The 16871-nt window shown below is 52.6% G+C and overlaps 1 protein-coding gene across 4 annotated transcripts in view; it reads left to right on the forward strand.

Moving 5' to 3' along the window:
• The window catches only part of gpatch1 (G-patch domain containing 1), a 102553-nt gene that overhangs the window by 73131 nt on the left and 12551 nt on the right, over window positions 1–16871 (forward strand). For all 4 annotated transcript variants that reach the window (XM_090223373.1, XM_090223374.1, XM_090223375.1 and 1 more), the window contains exons 10-17: window positions 352–559; window positions 2164–2353; window positions 4422–4585; window positions 4954–5138; window positions 5750–5877; window positions 6841–6947; window positions 9843–10024; window positions 13100–13355. In XM_090223373.1, coding sequence (XP_090079499.1) covers window positions 352–559; window positions 2164–2353; window positions 4422–4585; window positions 4954–5138; window positions 5750–5877; window positions 6841–6947; window positions 9843–10024; window positions 13100–13355 — 1420 coding nt within the window. The remainder of the gene's footprint in view (window positions 1–351; window positions 560–2163; window positions 2354–4421; window positions 4586–4953; window positions 5139–5749; window positions 5878–6840; window positions 6948–9842; window positions 10025–13099; window positions 13356–16871) is intronic.

Here is a 16871-nt window from a genome sequence, read left to right on the forward strand (position 1 = left end):
TCCTCTCTCTCTCTCTCTCCACCTCTCTCCCTCTCTCTCTACCTCTCTCTCCCTCTCTCTCTGTCTCTCTCTCTACCTCTCTACCTCTCTCTCTCCCTCCCTCTCTCTCTCTACCTCTCTCCCTCCCTCTCTCTCCCTCTCTCCCTCCCTCTCTCTCCCTCCCTCTCTCTCCCTCCCTCTCTCTCTACCTCTCTTTCTCTCTCTCCTCTCTCTCTCTCTCCACCTCTCTCCCTCTCCCTCTCTCTCTACCTCTCTCTCTCACTCTCTCACTCTCTCTCTCTCTACCTCTCTCTCTACCTCTCTCTCTCCCCCTCTCTCTCTACCTCTCTCTCTCCCCCTCTCTCTCCTCAGATCTTCCCTCCTCCCAACCTGCCCAGAGACTTTAGGCCGGTCCACTACTTCCGTCCAGTGGTGGACCTGTCCAGCGTCAGCCCCATGGTAGCCCAGGCCCTGCAGACGTCTCGAGGACACATGGCCCAGGAAGAGCCCTCTAAGGGGGGTCGTCACCAGCTGGACTCTGCCCAGAGGAGGGAGCTCCTGGGGGAGGCTACACTGCAAGGTGCAGACTGTTCTCTGTATTCTTCTGAAACCTGTTGACACAACAAGAATGTTTTAGTCCTGACTACTCACCCCGGTCTCCTCCCTGCCCTGTCTCCTCCCTGCCCTGTCTCCTCCCTGCCCTGTCTCCTCCCTGCCCTGTCTCCTCCCTGCCCTGTCTCCTCCCTGCCCTGTCTCCTCCCTGCCCTGTCTCCTCCCTGCCCTGTCTCCTCCCTGCCCTGTCTCCTCCCTGCCCTGTCTCCTCCCTGCCCTGTCTCCTCCCTGCCCTGTCCTCCTCCCTGCCCTGTCCTCCTCCCTGCCCTGTCCTCCTCCCTGCCCTGTCCTCCTCCCTGCCCTGTCCTCCTCCCTGCCCTGTCCTCCTCCCTGCCCTGTCCTCCTCCCTGCCCTGTCCTCCTCCCTGGCCCGTCTCCTCCCTGGCCCGTCTCCTCCCTCCCCTGTCTCCTCCCTGCCCTGTCTCCTCCCTGCCCTGTCTCCTCCCTGCCCTGTCTCCTCCCTGCCCTGTCTCCTCCCTGTCCTGTCTCCTCCCTGCCCTGTCTCCTCCCTGCCCTGTCTCCACTCTGTTCTGCTTTTAATATAGGGAGTCCTGACTACTCACCCCAGTCTCCTCCCTGCCCTGTCTCCTCCCTGCCCTGTCTCCTCCCTGCCCTGTCTCCTCCCTGCCCTGTCTCCTCCCTGCCCTGTCTCATCCCTGCCCTGTCTCCTCCCTGCCCTGTCTCCTCCCTGCCCTGTCTCCTCCCTGCCCTGTCTCCTCCCTGCCCTGTCTCCTCCCTGCCCTGTCTCCTCCCTGCCCTGTCTCCTCCCTGCCCTGTCTCCTCCCTGCCCTGTCTCCTCCCTGCCCCGTCTCCTCCCTGCCCTGTCTCCTCCCTGCCCTGTCTCCTCCCTGCCCTGTCTCCTCCCTGCCCTGTCTCCTCCCTGTCCTGTCTCCTCCCTGTCCTGTCTCCTCCCTGCCCTGTCTCCTCCCTGCCCTGTCTCCTCCCTGCCCTGTCTCCTCCCTGCCCTGTCTCCTCCCTGCCCAGTCTCCTCCCTGCCCTGTCTCCTCCCTGCCCTGTCTCCTCCCTGCCCTGTCTCCTCCCTGCCCTGTCTCCTCCCTGCCCTGTCTCCTCCCTGCCCTGTCTCCTCCCTGCCCTGTCTCCTCCCTGCCCTGTCTCCTCCCTGCCCTGTCTCCTCCCTGCCCTGTCTCATCCCTGCCCTGTCTCCTCCCTGCCCTGTCTCCTCCCTGCCCTGTCTCATCCCTGCCCTGTCTCCTCCCTGCCCTGTCTCCTCCCTGCCCTGTCCTCCTCCCTGCCCTGTCCTCCTCCCTGTCCTGTCTCCTCCCTGCCCTGTCTCCTCCCTGCCCTGTCTCCTCCCTGCCCTGTCTCCTCCCTGCCCGGTCTCCTCCCTGTCCTCCTCCAGTATTTGAACATTTAAGACGTGCCTGGATTTGAAAGTTGGAGTCAATGATATTTAGGAGTATCTCCTCTGTATCAATGGTGATGTTTTTTTTGTCTCTAAAACCATTTGTTTGCCCTGTCCTCCTCCCTGCCCTGTCCTCCTCCCTGCCCTGTCCTCCTCCCTGCCCTGTCCTCCTCCTTGCCCTGTCCTCCTCCCCTGTCCTCCTCCCTCCAGGCCCCAGCTCTGTGTTTGACCTGCTGAAGGTTGAGGACAGAGAGAGACTCTCCGGCCTACGGAGGCCCTCCTCAGATACCAGCTCAGGCCCCAGACAGCCCACCCCTGGGGAGGCCAGAGCAGCCGTTGTGGCTGCAGGGGTAGCGGCTGCAGCAGCCAGAGCCTCCGCCCAGAAGGCCCTGTCTAGCAGGTACACCTATATCTGTCTGTCTGTCCGTGTCTGAACTATCCTGGGATATGTGTTGTGTTGTAGTCCAGTGTTCTAGATCTTGTATTGTCGTCCAGTGTTCTAGATCTTGTATTGTCGTCTAGGGGTTCTAGATCTTGTATTGTCGTCCAGTGTTCTAGATCTTGTATTGTCGTCTAGGGGTTCTAGATCTTGTATTGTCGTCCAGTTTTCTAGATTTTTTATTGTCGTCCGGTGTTCTAGATCTTGTATTGTAGTCCGATGTTCTAGATCTTGTATTGTCGTCCAGTGTTCTAGATCTTGTATTGTAGTCCAGTGTTCTAGATCTTGTATTGTAGTCCGATGTTCTAGATCTTGTATTGTCGTCCAGTGTTCTAGATCTTGTATTGTCGTCCAGTGTTCTAGATCTTGTATTGTCGTCTAGGGGTTCTAGATCTTGTATTGTCGTCCAGTGTTCTAGATCTTGTATTGTAGTCCGATGTTCTAGATCTTGTATTGTCGTCCAGTGTTCTAGATCTTGTATTGTCGTCCAGTGTTCTAGATCTTGTATTGTCGTCCAGTGTTCTAGATCTTGTATTGTCGTCTAGGGGTTCTAGATCTTGTATTGTCGTCCAGTGTTCTAGATCTTGTATTGTCGTCCAGTGTTCTAGATCTTGTATTGCGTCCAGTGTTCTAGATCTTGTTAATGAATTGTTGTCCGGTGTTCTAGATCTTGTAATGATTTGTAGTCCGGTGTTCTAGATCTTGTATTGTCGTCCAGTGTTCTAGATCTTGTATTGTCGTCTAGGGGTTCTAGATCTTGTATTGTCGTCCAGTGTTCTAGATCTTGTATTGTCGTCCAGTGTTCTAGATCTTGTATTGCGTCCAGTGTTCTAGATCTTGTTAATGAATTGTTGTCCTGTGTTCTAGATCTTGTAATGATTTGTAGTCCGGTGTTCTAGATCTTGTATTGTAGTCCAGTGTTCTAGATCTTGTATTGTAGTCCGGTGTTCTAGATCTTGTATTGTAGTCCGGTGCTCTAGATCTTGTAATGTCGTCCAGTGTTCTAGATCTTGTAATGTATTGTAGTCCAGTGTTCTAGATCTTCTATTGTAGTCCGGTGTTCTAGATCTTCTATTGTCGTCCGGTGTTCTAGATCTTGTATTGTAGTCCGATGTTCTAGATCTTGTATTGTCGTCCAGTGTTCTAGATCTTGTATTGCGTCCAGTGTTCTAGATCTTGTTAATGAATTGTAGTCCGGTGTTCTAGATCTTGTAATGAATTGTAGTCCGGTGTTCTAGATCTTGTATTGTAGTCCGGTGTTCTAGATCTTGTAATGTTGTCCAGTTTTCTAGATCTTGTAATGTATTGTAGTCCAGTGTTCTAGATCTTGTATTGTAGTCCAGTGTTCTAGATCTTGTATTGTCGTCCGGTGTTCTAGATCTTGTATTGTAGTCCGGTGTTCTAGATCTTGTATTGTAGTCCGGTGTTCTAGATCTTGTATTGTAGTCCAGTGTTCTAGATCTTGTATTGTAGTCCAGTGTTCTAGATCTTGTAATGTATTGTAGTCCAGTGTTCTAGATCTTGTATTGTAGTCCAGTGTTCTAGATCTTGTATTGTAGTCCGGTGTTCTAGATCTTGTATTGTAGTCCAGTGTTCTAGATCTTGTATTGTAGTCCGGTGTTCTAGATCTTGTATTGTAGTCCAGTGTTCTAGATCTTGTATTGTAGTCCAGTGTTCTAGATCTTGTATTGTAGTCCAGTGTTCTAGATCTTGTATTGTAGTCCAGTGTTCTAGATCTTGTATTGTAGTCCAGTGTTCTAGATCTTGTATTGTAGTCCAGTGTTCTAGATCTTGTATTGTAGTCCAGTGTTCTAGATCTTGTATTGTAGTCCGGTGTTCAGTGTCTTATATTATAAACTGGGTGGGGTTGAGCCCTGAATGCTGATTGGCTGTCAGCTGTGGTATAGCAGACCATATACCACAGGTACGACAAAACAATGCACTGATACGTCTTGCATGGCTCTCATCTACAATATCCTGCTGCTCCTTGGTAACGTCAGATCACCGAGTCTCTGTTGAATCCATCCAGGTTTGCACCCCAAGCAGAGCAGCAGCAGCAGGAAGCTCTGAGTGTGTGGAGCGGCCCAACGGCGCAGGCCCAGACGGGACAGACCTTCAAACCCTTTGAGAAGACCCCTCATAAACAGGCCCGATACGACCTCTACATAGACCAGCTCAAACAGGGAGACCGAGGTACGGAGGCTGCATGGTGTCAAACCCATTTCAATGGACTTTTATTCTATGAAATGGACAGGCTCTTAGAAAACAGACCGTGTCAAACAGGGAGAGACAGAGGTACAGAGAACTGGTTTGGCTGCCATTTTAACAAAGACAAAGGGCTTGACAATGTCAATCTGGTATTGTAATGTTATCGTGGTCTATTAAGACAATAAAACCACTCTTCACTGTGAACACAGACACGGAGAGCCTCTTTAAAATGTTCTGCAAGAATCAGCCCATGTTCTGCTTTTAGGACATTCCTCTCCCAACGTACATTATCCACTAAGATTCCCATGATGGTTTCATCCTCACATCTAAACCGTCTCCTCAACTCTGTCCAGATGCCCTGGAGTTGAGCTTGGACCCCACCATGACAGAGTGGGAGAGAGGGAGAGAGAGGGATGAGTTTGTCCGTGCCGCTCTCCTCTACAAGCCCAGCAGCTCCTCTCTGTCCTGTCGCTTCACCAGAGGGAAACAGGATGACGGTGTGGAGGCAGACACTGTGGAGGTGACACGAGATCAGGAGGTAGGCAGCTTGTTGAAGGATTGTGGGTAATCAATACTGAGGGGAGATCAGGAGGTAGGCAGCTCTCCACAGCTTCACCATAATGTTGAAGGATTGTGGGTAATCAATACTGAGGGGAGATCAGGAGGTAGGCAGCTCTCCACAGTGTCATCATCATGTTGAAGGATTGTGAGTAATCAATACTGAGGGGAGATCAGGAGGTAGGCAGCTCTCCACAGCTTCACCATACTGTTGAAGGATTGTGGGTAATCAATACAGGCTGGTAATCCAGGATTGGGTTACAGGCTGGGCATCCAGGATTGGGTTACAGCCTGAGCATCCAGGATTGGGTTACAGGCTGAGCATCCAGGATTGGGTTACAGGCTGGGCATCCAGGATTGGGTTACAGGCTGGGCATCCAGGATTGGGTTACAGGCTGGGCATCCAGGATTGGGTTACAGGCAGGGCATCCAGGATTGGGTTACAGGCAGGGCATCCAGGATTGGGTTACCGGCTGAGCATCCAGGATTGGGTTACAGGCTGCGCATCCAGGATTGGGTTACAGGCTGAGCATCCAGGATTGGGTGGGAGGCTCAGTGGGTTGATCCTCTGTTCTGCCTGTTTGTCTTCAGAATGATGTGGATGACAAGCAGGCAGCCGTGAAGATGAAGATGTTTGGAAAACTGACCAGGGACACGTTTGAATGGCACCCTGACAATCTGCTCTGCAAGAGGTTCAACATACCTGACCCCTATCCTGGGTACGACACACACACACACACACACACACACACACACACACACACACACACACACACACACACACACACACACACACACTTGACCACCACGGAATGAATGGTACTATGAATACTAAAACTCAATGGTTACTGCTGGTGTCGTTGCATTGGGCTCTAACTGTTGTTGTCTGTCCAGGTCAGGGTTGTCAGATCTAACTGTTGTTGTCTGTCCAGGTCTGGGGTTGTCAGATCTAACTGTTGTTGTCTGTCCAGGTCAGGGTTTGTCAGATATAACTGTTGTTGTTGTCTATCCAGGTCAGGGTTTGTCAGATATAACTGTTGTTGTCTATCCAGGTCAGGGTTTGTCAGATATAACTGTTGTTGTCTGTCCAGGTCAGGGTTTGTCAGATCTAACTGTTGTTGTTGTCTATCCAGGTCAGGGTTTGTCAGATATAACTGTTGTTGTTGTCTATCCAGGTCAGGGTTTGTCAGATATAACTGTTGTTGTTGTCTATCCAGGTCAGGGTTTGTCAGATATAACTGTTGTTGTTGTCTATCCAGGTCAGGGTTTGTCAGATATAACTGTTGTTGTTGTCTATCCAGGTCAGGGTTTGTCAGATCTAACTGTTGTTGTTGTCTATCCAGGTCAGGGGTTGTCAGATATAACTGTTGTTGTTGTCTATCCAGGTCAGGGGTTGTCAGATATAACTGTTGTTGTTGTCTATCCAGGTCTGGGGTTGTCAGATCTAACTGTTGTTGTTGTCTATCCAGGTCTGGGGTTGTCAGATCTAACTGTTGTTTTCTTTCCAGGTCAGGGTTTGTCAGATCTAACTATTGTTGCTGTTGTTTTCTTTCCAGGTCAGGGTTTGTCAGATCTAACTATTGTTGCTGTTGTCTATCCAGGTCTGGGGTTGTCAGATCTAACTGTTGTTGTTGTCTATCCAGGTCTGGGGTTGTCAGATCTAACTGTTGTTTTCTTTCCAGGTCAGGGTTTGTGGGAATGCCCAAAGTGAAGAGAGACAAGTTCTCTGTGTTTAACTTCCTGACTGTATCAGAGAGTCCAACAGCTAGTGCTTCCCCCGCTCCACAAGGTAACAAACAATCAGTTCCACTTGTTATGGGTGTTATGGGGAGAATATCAGAGTCTCTATCAACCCAGTTCATTTAATCTACAGTGTTATGAGGATATCAGAGTCTCTACCAACCCAGTTCATTTAATCTACAGTGTTATGGGGAGAATATCAGAGACTCTATCAACCCAGTTCATTTAATCTACAGTGTTATGAGAATATCAGAGTCTCTATCAACCCAGTTCATTTAATCTACAGTGTTATGGGGAGAATATCAGAGTCTCTACCAACCCAGTTCATTTAATCTACAGTGTTATGGAGAGAATATCAGAGACTCTATCAACCCAGTTCATTTAATCGTCTCTCTGTGTAAACCTGGCCCCTACGTCTCTCTCTGTGTAAACCTGGCCCCTACGTCTCTCTGTGTAAACCTGGCCCCTACGTCTCTCTCTGTGTAAACCTGGCCCCTACGTCTCTCTGTGTAAACCTGGCCCCTACGTCTCTCTCTGTGTAAACCTGGCCCCTACATCTCTCTGTGTAAACCTGGCCCCTACGTTTCTCTCTCTCTCTCTGTGTAAACCTGGCCCCTACGTCTCTCTCTCTCTCTGTGTATACCTGGCCCCTACGTCTCTCTCTCTCTGTGTAAACCTGGCCCCTACGTCTCTCTCTCTCTGTATAAACCTGGCCCCTACGTCTCTCTCTGTGTAAACCTGGCCCCTTACGTCTCTCTCTCTCTCTGTGTAAACCTGGCCCCTACGTCTCTCTCTCTCTGTGTAAACCTGGCCCCTACGTCTCTCTCTCTCTCTGTGTAAACCTGGCCCCTACATCTCTCTCTCTCTCTGTGTAAACCTGGCCCCTACGTCTCTCTGTGTAAACCTGGCCCCTACGTCTCTCTGTGTAAACCTGGCCCCTACGTCTCTCTGTGTAAACCTGGCCCCTACGTATCTCTGTGTAAACCTGGCCCCTACGTCTCTCTGTGTAAACCTGGCCCCTACGTCTCTCTCTCTCTCTCTCTCTCTCTGTGTAAACCTGGCCCTACGTCTCTCTGTGTAAACCTGGCCCCTACGTCTCTCTCTCTCTGTGTAAACCTGGACCCTACGTCTCTCTGTGTAAACGTGGCCCTACGTCTCTCTGTGTAAACCTGGCCCCTACGTCTCTCTGTGTAAACCTGCCCCTACGTCTCTCTCTCTCTGTGTAAACCTGGACCCTACGTCTCTCTGTGTAAACCTGGACCCTACGTCTCTCTGTGTAAACCTGGCCCTACGTCTCTCTGTGTAAACCTGGCCCCTACGTCTCTCTGTGTAAACCGGCCCCTACGTCTCTCTGTGTAAACCTGCCCCTACGTCTTTCTCTCTCTCCGTGTAAACCTGGACCCTACGTCTCTCTGTGTAAACCTGGACCCTACGTCTCTCTGTGTAAACCTGGACCCTACGTCTCTCTGTGTAAACCTGGCCCTACGTCTCTCTCTCTGTGTAAACCTGGCCCTACGTCTCTCTTTCTCTCTCTCTGTGTAAACCTGGCCCCTACGTCTCTCTCTCTCTCTGTGTAAACCTGGCCCCTACGTCTCTCTCTCTCTGTGTAAACCTGGCCCCTACGTCTCTCTCTCTCTCTGTGTATACCTGGCCCCTACGTCTCTCTCTCTCTCTCTCTCTCTCTGTGTAAACCTGGCCCCTACGTCTCTCTCTCTCTGTATAAACCTGGCCCCTACGTCTCTCTCTGTGTAAACCTGGCCCCTTACGTCTCTCTCTCTCTCTGTGTAAACCTGGCCCCTACGTCTCTCTCTCTCTGTGTAAACCTGGCCCCTACGTCTCTCTCTCTCTCTCTGTGTAAACCTGGCCCCTACGTCTCTCTCTCTCTGTGTAAACCTGGCCCCTACGTCTCTCTGTGTAAACCTGGCCCCTACGTCTCTCTGTGTAAACCTGGCCCCTACGTCTCTCTGTGTAAACCTGGCCCCTACGTCTCTCTGTGTAAACCTGGCCCCTACATCTCTCTGTGTAAACCTGGCCCCTACGTCTCTCTCTCTCTCTCTCTCTCTCTCTCTCTCTGTGTAAACCTGGCCCTACGTCTCTCTGTGTAAACCTGGCCCCTACGTCTCTCTGTGTAAACCTGCCCCTACGTCTCTCTCTCTCTCTGTGTAAACCTGGACCCTACGTCTCTCTGTGTAAACCTGGACCCTACGTCTCTCTGTGTAAACGTGGCCCTACGTCTCTCTGTGTAAACCTGGCCCCTACGTCTCTCTTTGTAAACCTGCCCCTACGTCTCTCTCTCTCTCTGTGTAAACCTGGACCCTACGTCTCTCTGTGTAAACCTGGACCCTACGTCTCTCTGTGTAAACCTGGCCCTACGTCTCTCTGTGTAAACCTGGCCCCTACGTCTCTCTGTGTAAACCTGCCCCTACGTCTTTCTCTCTCTCTGTGTAAACCTGGACCCTACGTCTCTCTGTGTAAACCTGGACCCTACGTCTCTCTGTGTAAACCTGGACCCTACGTCTCTCTGTGTAAACCTGGCCCTACGTCTCTCTCTCTGTGTAAACCTGGCCCCTACGTCTCTCTCTCTCTCTGTGTAAACCTGGCCCTACGTCTCTGTGTAAACCTGGCCCCTACGTCTCTCTGTGTAAACCTGGCCCTACGTCTCTCTCTCTCTCTCTCTCTGTGTAAACCTGGCCCCTACGTCTCTCTGTGTAAACCTGGCCCCTACGTCACCATCTCTCTCTGTGTAAACCAAGCCCCTACGTCTCTCTCTCTCTGTGTAAACCTGGCCCCTACGTGTCTCTCTCTCTGTGTAAACCTGGCCCTACGTCTCTCTGTGTAAACCTGGCCCTACGTATCTCTCTCTCTTTCTCTGTGTAAACCTGACCCCTACGTCTCTTGTTCTGTGTGTAAACCTGGCCCTGCGTCTCCATCCCTCTCTGTGTAGGTGTAAAGCCCTCTGAGCCAGGGAAGAGGTCCAGGTGGGATGTGTCTGGCCAGGCTGGGGACAAGGAGAGGGAGGAGAAGGATCCGGTCAGTGAGTTCCTCAGTGTGGCTCGTATTGAAGCCTCTGGGTCAGGACCAGAAGCCTCTACTACTGATGGCCCTACAACGGATCCTACTGTAGAGGTACTGGTACCATCCTACTACATACACCACTGATCCTACTGTAGAGGTTCTGGTACCATCCTACTACATACACCACTGATCCTACTGTAGAGGTTCTGGTACCATCCTACTACATACACCACTGATCCTACTGTAGAGGTTCTGGTACCATCCTACTACATACACCACTGATCCTACTGTATAGGTTCTGGTACCATCCTACTACACTACATACACCACTGATCCTGCTGTAGGAGGTTCTGGTACCATCCTACTACATACACCACTGATCCTACTGTATAGGTTCTGGTACCATCCTACTACACTACATACACCACTGATCCTACTGTAGAGGTTCTGGTACCATCCTACTACATACATCACTGATCCTACTGTAGAGGTTCTGGTACCATCCTACTACATACACCACTGATCCTACTGTAGAGGTTCTGGTACCATCCTACTACACTACATACACCACTGATCCTGCTGTAGGAGGTTCTGGTACCATCCTACTACATACACCACTGATCCTACTGTAGAGGTTCTGGTACCATCCTACTACACTACATACACCACTGATCCTACTGTAGAGGTTCTGGTACCATCCTACTACATACACCACTGATCCTGCTGTAGGAGGTTCTGGTACCATCCTACTACATACACCACTGATCCTACTGTAGAGGTACTGGTACCATCCTACTACATACATCACTGATCCTACTGTAGAGGTTCTGGTACCATCCTACTACATACACCACTGATCCTACTGTAGAGGTGCTGGTACCATCCTACTACATACACCACTGATCCTACTGGTTTGACAGTCTACTGTAATCCTACGAGGTTTGACGGTCTACTGTAATCCTAAGAGATTTGACGGTCTACTGTAATCCGTGGAGGGTTGACGGTCGACTGTAATCCGTGGAGGGTTGACGGTCTACTGTAATCCGTGGAGGGTTGGCGGTCGACTGTAATCCGTGGAGGGTTGACGGTCGACTGTAATCCGTGGAGGGTTGACGGTCGACTGTAATCCGTGGAGGGTTGGCGGCCGACTGTAATCCGTGGAGGGTTGGCGGCCGACTGTAATCCGTGGAGGGTTGACGGTCTACTGTAATCCGTGGAGGGTTGACGGTCGACTGTAATCCGTGGAGGGTTGGCGGCCGACTGTAATCCGTGGAGGGTTGGCGGCCGACTGTAATCCGTGGAGGGTTGACGGTCTACTGTAATCCGTGGAGGGTTGACGGTCGACTGTAATCCGTGGAGGGTTGACGGTCGACTGTAATCCGTGGAGGGTTGGCGGCCGACTGTAATCCGTGGAGGGTTGGCGGCCGACTGTAATCCGTGGAGGGTTGGCGGCCGACTGTAATCCGTGGAGGGTTGACGGCCGACTGTAATCCGTGGAGGGTTGACGGCCGACTGTAATCCGTGGAGGGTTGACGGCCGACTGTAATCCGTGGAGGGTTGACGGCCTACTGTAATCCGTAGAGGGTTGACGGCCTACTGTAATCCGTAGAGGGTTGACGGCCTACTGTAATCCGTAGAGGGTTGACGGCCTACTGTAATCCGTAGAGGGTTGACGGCCTATTGTAATCCGTAGAGGGTTGACGGCCTACTGTAATCCGTAGAGGGTTGACGGCCTACTGTAATCCGTAGAGGGTTGGCGGCCTACTGTAATCCGTAGAGGGTTGGCGGCCTACTGTAATCCGTAGAGGGTTGACGGCCGACTGTAATCCGTAGAGGGTTGACGGCCGACTGTAATCCGTAGAGGGTTGACGGCCGACTGTAATCCGTAGAGGGTTGACGGCCTACTGTAATCCGTAGAGGGTTGACGGCCTACTGTAATCCGTAGAGGGTTGACGGCCTACTGTAATCCGTAGAGGGTTGGCGGCCTACTGTAATCCGTAGAGGGTTGGCGGCCTACTGTAATCCGTAGAGGGTTGGCGGCCTACTGTAATCCGTAGAGGGTTGGCGGCCTACTGTAATCCGTAGAGGGTTGGCGGCCTACTGTAATCCGTAGAGGGTTGGCGGCCTACTGTAATCCGTAGAGGGTTGGCGGCCTACTGTAATCCGTAGAGGGTTGGCGGCCTACTGTAATCCGTAGAGGGTTGGCGGCCTACTGTAATCCGTAGAGGGTTGGCGGCCTACTGTAATCCGTAGAGGGTTGGCGGCCTACTGTAATCCGTAGAGGGTTGGCGGCCTACTGTAATCCGTAGAGGGTTGGCGGCCTACTGTAATCCGTAGAGGGTTGGCGGCCTACTGTAATCCGTAGAGGGTTGGCGGCCTACTGTAATCCGTAGAGGGTTGGCGGCCTACTGTAATCCGTAGAGGGTTGGCGGCCTACTGTAATCCGTAGAGGGTTGGCGGCCTACTGTAATCCGTAGAGGGTCGGCGGCCTACTGTAATCCGTAGAGGGTCGGCGGCCTACTGTAATCCGTAGAGGGTTGGCGGCCTACTGTAATCCGTAGAGGGTTGGCGGCCTACTGTAATCCGTAGAGGGTCGGCGGCCTACTGTAATCCGTAGAGGGTCGGCGGCCTACTGTAATCCGTAGAGGGTCGACGGCCTCCTGTAATCCGTAGAGGGTCGACGGCCTCCTGTAATCCGTAGAGGGTCGACGGCCTCCTGTAATCCGTAGAGGGTCGACGGCCTCCTGTAATCCGTAGAGGGTCGACGGCCTCCTGTAATCCGTAGAGGGTCGACGGCCTCCTGTAATCCGTAGAGGGTCGACGGCCTCCTGTAATCCGTAGAGGGTCGACGGCCTCCTGTAATCCGTAGAGGGTCGACGGCCTCCTGTAATCCGTAGAGGGTCGACGGCCTCCTGTAATCCGTAGAGGGTCGACGGCCTACTGTAATCCGTAGAGGGTCGACGGCCTACTGTAATCCGTAGAGGGTCGACGGCCTACTGTAATCCGTAGAGGGTCGACGGCCTACTCTAATCCGTAGAGGGTCGACGGCCTACTGTAATCCGTAGAGGGTCGACGGCCTACTGTAATCCGTAGAGGGTCGACGGCCTACTGTAATCCGTAGAGGGTTGACAGACGTTTTGTAAATCACATGTTGTTAATCTATGATGTTTCTGACTATCTGAGCAGCCAGACACGGAGCAGAAAGACGAGGAGGAGGAGGAGAAGGAGAGCAGGCCGTCTATGGATCTGTTCAAGGCCATCTTCGCCAGTTCATCAGACGAGAAGTCTTCCTCTTCTTCTGAAGGAGAGAGTGAGGAGGAGGAGGAGAAGGAGGAGGGTGTTCGGAGCAAGGCTGGGACTGGGCCTCAGATATCTAACCAGTTGAATGTCAACACAACCCAGCCTGCTCCTCCTGTGTCAGCTACACCCAGCCAGCACCCAGGTATGAACACTGGTCCTCCTGTGTCAGCTACACCCAACCAGCACCCAGGTATGAACACTGGTCCTCCTGTGTCGACTACACCCAGGTAGGAACCCTGGTCCTCCTGTGTCAGCTACACCCAGCCAGCACCCAGGTATGAACACGGGTCCTCCTGTGTCGACTGCACCCAGCCAGCACCCAGGTAGGAACACTGGTCCTCCTGTGTCAGCTACACCCAGCCAGCACCCAGGTAGGAACACTGGTCCTCCTGTGTCAGCTACACCCAGCCAGCACCCAGGTAGGAACACTGGTCCTCCTGTGTCAGCTACACCCAGCCAGCACCCAGGTAGGAACACTGGTCCTCCTGTGTCAGCTACACCCAGGTATGAACACTGGTCCTCCTGTGTCAGCTACACCCAGGTATGAACACTGGTCCTCCTGTGTCGACTACACCCAGGTAGGAACACTGGTCCTCCTGTGTCAGCTACACCCAGCCAGCACCCAGGTAGGAACACTGGTCCTCCTGTGTCAGCTACACCCAGGTATGACCACTGGTCCTCCTGTGTCATCTACACCCAGGTATGAACACTGGTCCTCCTGTGTCGACTACACCCAGGTAGGAACACTGGTCGTCCTGTGTCAGCTACACCCAGGTAGGAACACTGGTCGTCCTGTGTCAGCTACACCCAGCCAGCACCCAGGTATGAACACGGGTCCTCCTGTGTCGACTACACCCAGCCAGCACCCAGGTATGAACACTGGTCCTCCTGTGTCAGCTACACCCAGGTATGAACACGGGTCCTCCTGTGTCGACTACACCCAGCCAGCACCCAGGTATGAACACTGGTCCTCCTGTGTCAGCTACACCCAGGTATGAACACGGGTCCTCCTGTGTCGACTACACCCAGCCAGCACCCAGGTATGAACACTGGTCCTCCTGTGTCAGCTACACCCAGGTATGAACACTGGTCCTCCTGTGTCAGCTACACCCAGGTATGAACACGGGTCCTCCTGTGTCGACTACACCCAGGTAGGAACACTGGTCCTCCTGTGTCAGCTACACCCAGCCAGCACCCAGGTAGGAACACTGGTCCTCCTGTGTCAGCTACACCCAGGTAGGAACACTGGTCCTCCTGTGTCAGCTACACCCAGGTATGAACACTGGTCCTCCTCTGTCAGCTACACCCAGCCAGCACCCAGGTAGGAGCACTGGTCCTCCTGTGTCGACTACACCCAGGTAGGAGCACTGGTCCTCCTGTGTCGACTACACCCAGGTAGGAACACTGGTCGTCCTGTGTCAGCTACACCCAGGTAGGAACACTGGTCGTCCTGTGTCAGCTACACCCAGCCAGCACCCAGGTAGGAGCACTGGTCGTCCTGTGTCAGCTACACCCAGGTAGGAACACTGGTCGTCCTGTGTCAGCTACACCCAGGTAGGAACACTGGTCGTCCTGTGTCAGCTACACCCAGCCAGCACCCAGGTATGAACACTGGTCGTCCTGTGTCAGCTACACCCAGCCAGCACCCAGGTAGGAACACTGGTCCTCCTGTGTCAGCTACACCCAGCCAGCACCCAGGTATGAACACGGGTCCTCCTGTGTCAGCTACACCCAGCCAGCACCCAGGTATGAACACGGGTCCTCCTGTGTCAGCTACACCCAGGTAGGAACACTGGTCCTCCTGTGTCGACTACACCCAGCCAGCACCCAGGTATGAACACTGGTCCTCCTGTGTCAGCTACACCCAGCCAGCACCCAGGTATGAACACTGGTCCTCCTGTGTCAGCTACACCCACCCAGCACTCAGGTATGAACACTGGTCCTCCTGTGTCAGCTACACCCAGCCAGCACCCAGGTAGGAGCACTGGTCCTCCTGTGTCGACTACACCCAGCCAGCACCCAGGTAGGAGCACTGGTCCTCCTGTGTCGACTACACCCAGGTAGGAACACTGGTCCTCCTGTGTCGACTACACCCAGGTAGGAACACTGGTCCTCCTGTGTCAGCTACACCCAGGTAGGAACACTGGTCGTCCTGTGTCAGCTACACCCAGGTATGAACACGGGTCCTCCTGTGTCAGCTACACCCAGCCAGCACCCAGGTAGGAGCACTGGTCGTCCTGTGTCAGCTACACCCAGCCAGCACCCAGGTAGGAACACTGGTCGTCCTGTCTCAGCTACACCCAGCCAGCACCCAGGTATGAACACGGGTCCTCCTGTGTCAGCCACACCCAGCCAGCACCCAGGTATTAACACGGGTCCTCCTGTGTCAGCTACACCCAGGTAGGAACACTGGTCCTCCTGTGTCGACTACACCCAGCCAGCACCCAGGTATGAACACTGGTCCTCCTGTGTCAGCTACACCCAGCCAGCACCCAGGTATGAACACTGGTCCTCCTGTGTCAGCTACACCCAGCCAGCACCCAGGTATGAACACTGGTCCTCCTGTGTCAGCAACACCCAGGTATGAACACTGGTCCTCCTGTGTCGACTACACCCAGCCAACACCCAGGTATGAACACTGGTCCTCCTGTGTCGACTACACCCAGGTAGGAACACTGGTCCTCCTGCAGCTACTCTTCCTGGGGTTTATTATGGATCCCCTTTAGTTCCTGCCAAGGCAGCAGTTACTCTTCCTGGGGTTTATTATGGATCCCCATTAGTTCCTGTTGCCAACTCTCTGGGTAGTGGAGAATGATGGGAGATCTCTGATGGTTTAACTCTCTGGGTAGTGGAGAATGATGGGAGACCTCTGATGGGTTTAACTCTCTGGGTAGTGGAGAATGATGGGAGATCTCTGATGGGTTTAACTCTCTGGGTAGTGGAGAATGATGGGAGATCTCTGATGGGTTTAACTCTCTGGGTAGTGGAGAATGATGGGAGACCTCTGATGGTTTAACTCTCTGGGTAGTGGAGAATGATGGGAGATCTCTGATGGGTTTAACTCTCTGGGTAGTGGAGAATGATGGGAGATCTCTGATGGGTTTAACTCTCTGGGTAGTGGAGAATGATGGGAGATCTCTGATGGGTTTAACTCTCTGGGTAGTGGAGAATGATGGGAGACCTCTGATGGTTTAACTCTCTGGGTAGTGGAGAATGATGGGAGATCTCTGATGGGTTTAACTCTCTGGGTAGTGGAGAATGATGGGAGACCTCTGATGGTTTAACTCTCTGGGTAGTGGAGAATGATGGGAGACCTCTGATGGTTTTAACTCTCTGGGTAGTGGAGAATGATGGGAGACCTCTGATGGTTTAACTCTCTGGGTAGTGGAGAATGATGGGATACCTCTGATGGTTTAACTCTCTGGGTAGTGGAGAATGATGGGAGATCTCTGATGGTTTAACTCTCTGGGTAGTGGAGAATGATGGGAGACCTCTGATGGTTTTAACTCTCTGGGTAGTGGAGAATGATGGGAGACCTCTGATGGTTTTAACTCTCTGGGTAGTGGAGAATGATGGGAGACCTCTGATGGTTTTAACTCTCTGGGTAGTGGAGAATGATGGGAGACCTCTGATGGTTTTAACTCTCTGGGTAGTGGAG

The sequence above is a fragment of the Oncorhynchus mykiss genome, chromosome 26, assembly GCF_057628025.1.
Source record: "Oncorhynchus mykiss isolate SJ-2025 chromosome 26, ASM5762802v1, whole genome shotgun sequence".
In the NCBI taxonomy this organism is placed as follows: domain Eukaryota; kingdom Metazoa; phylum Chordata; class Actinopteri; order Salmoniformes; family Salmonidae; genus Oncorhynchus; species Oncorhynchus mykiss.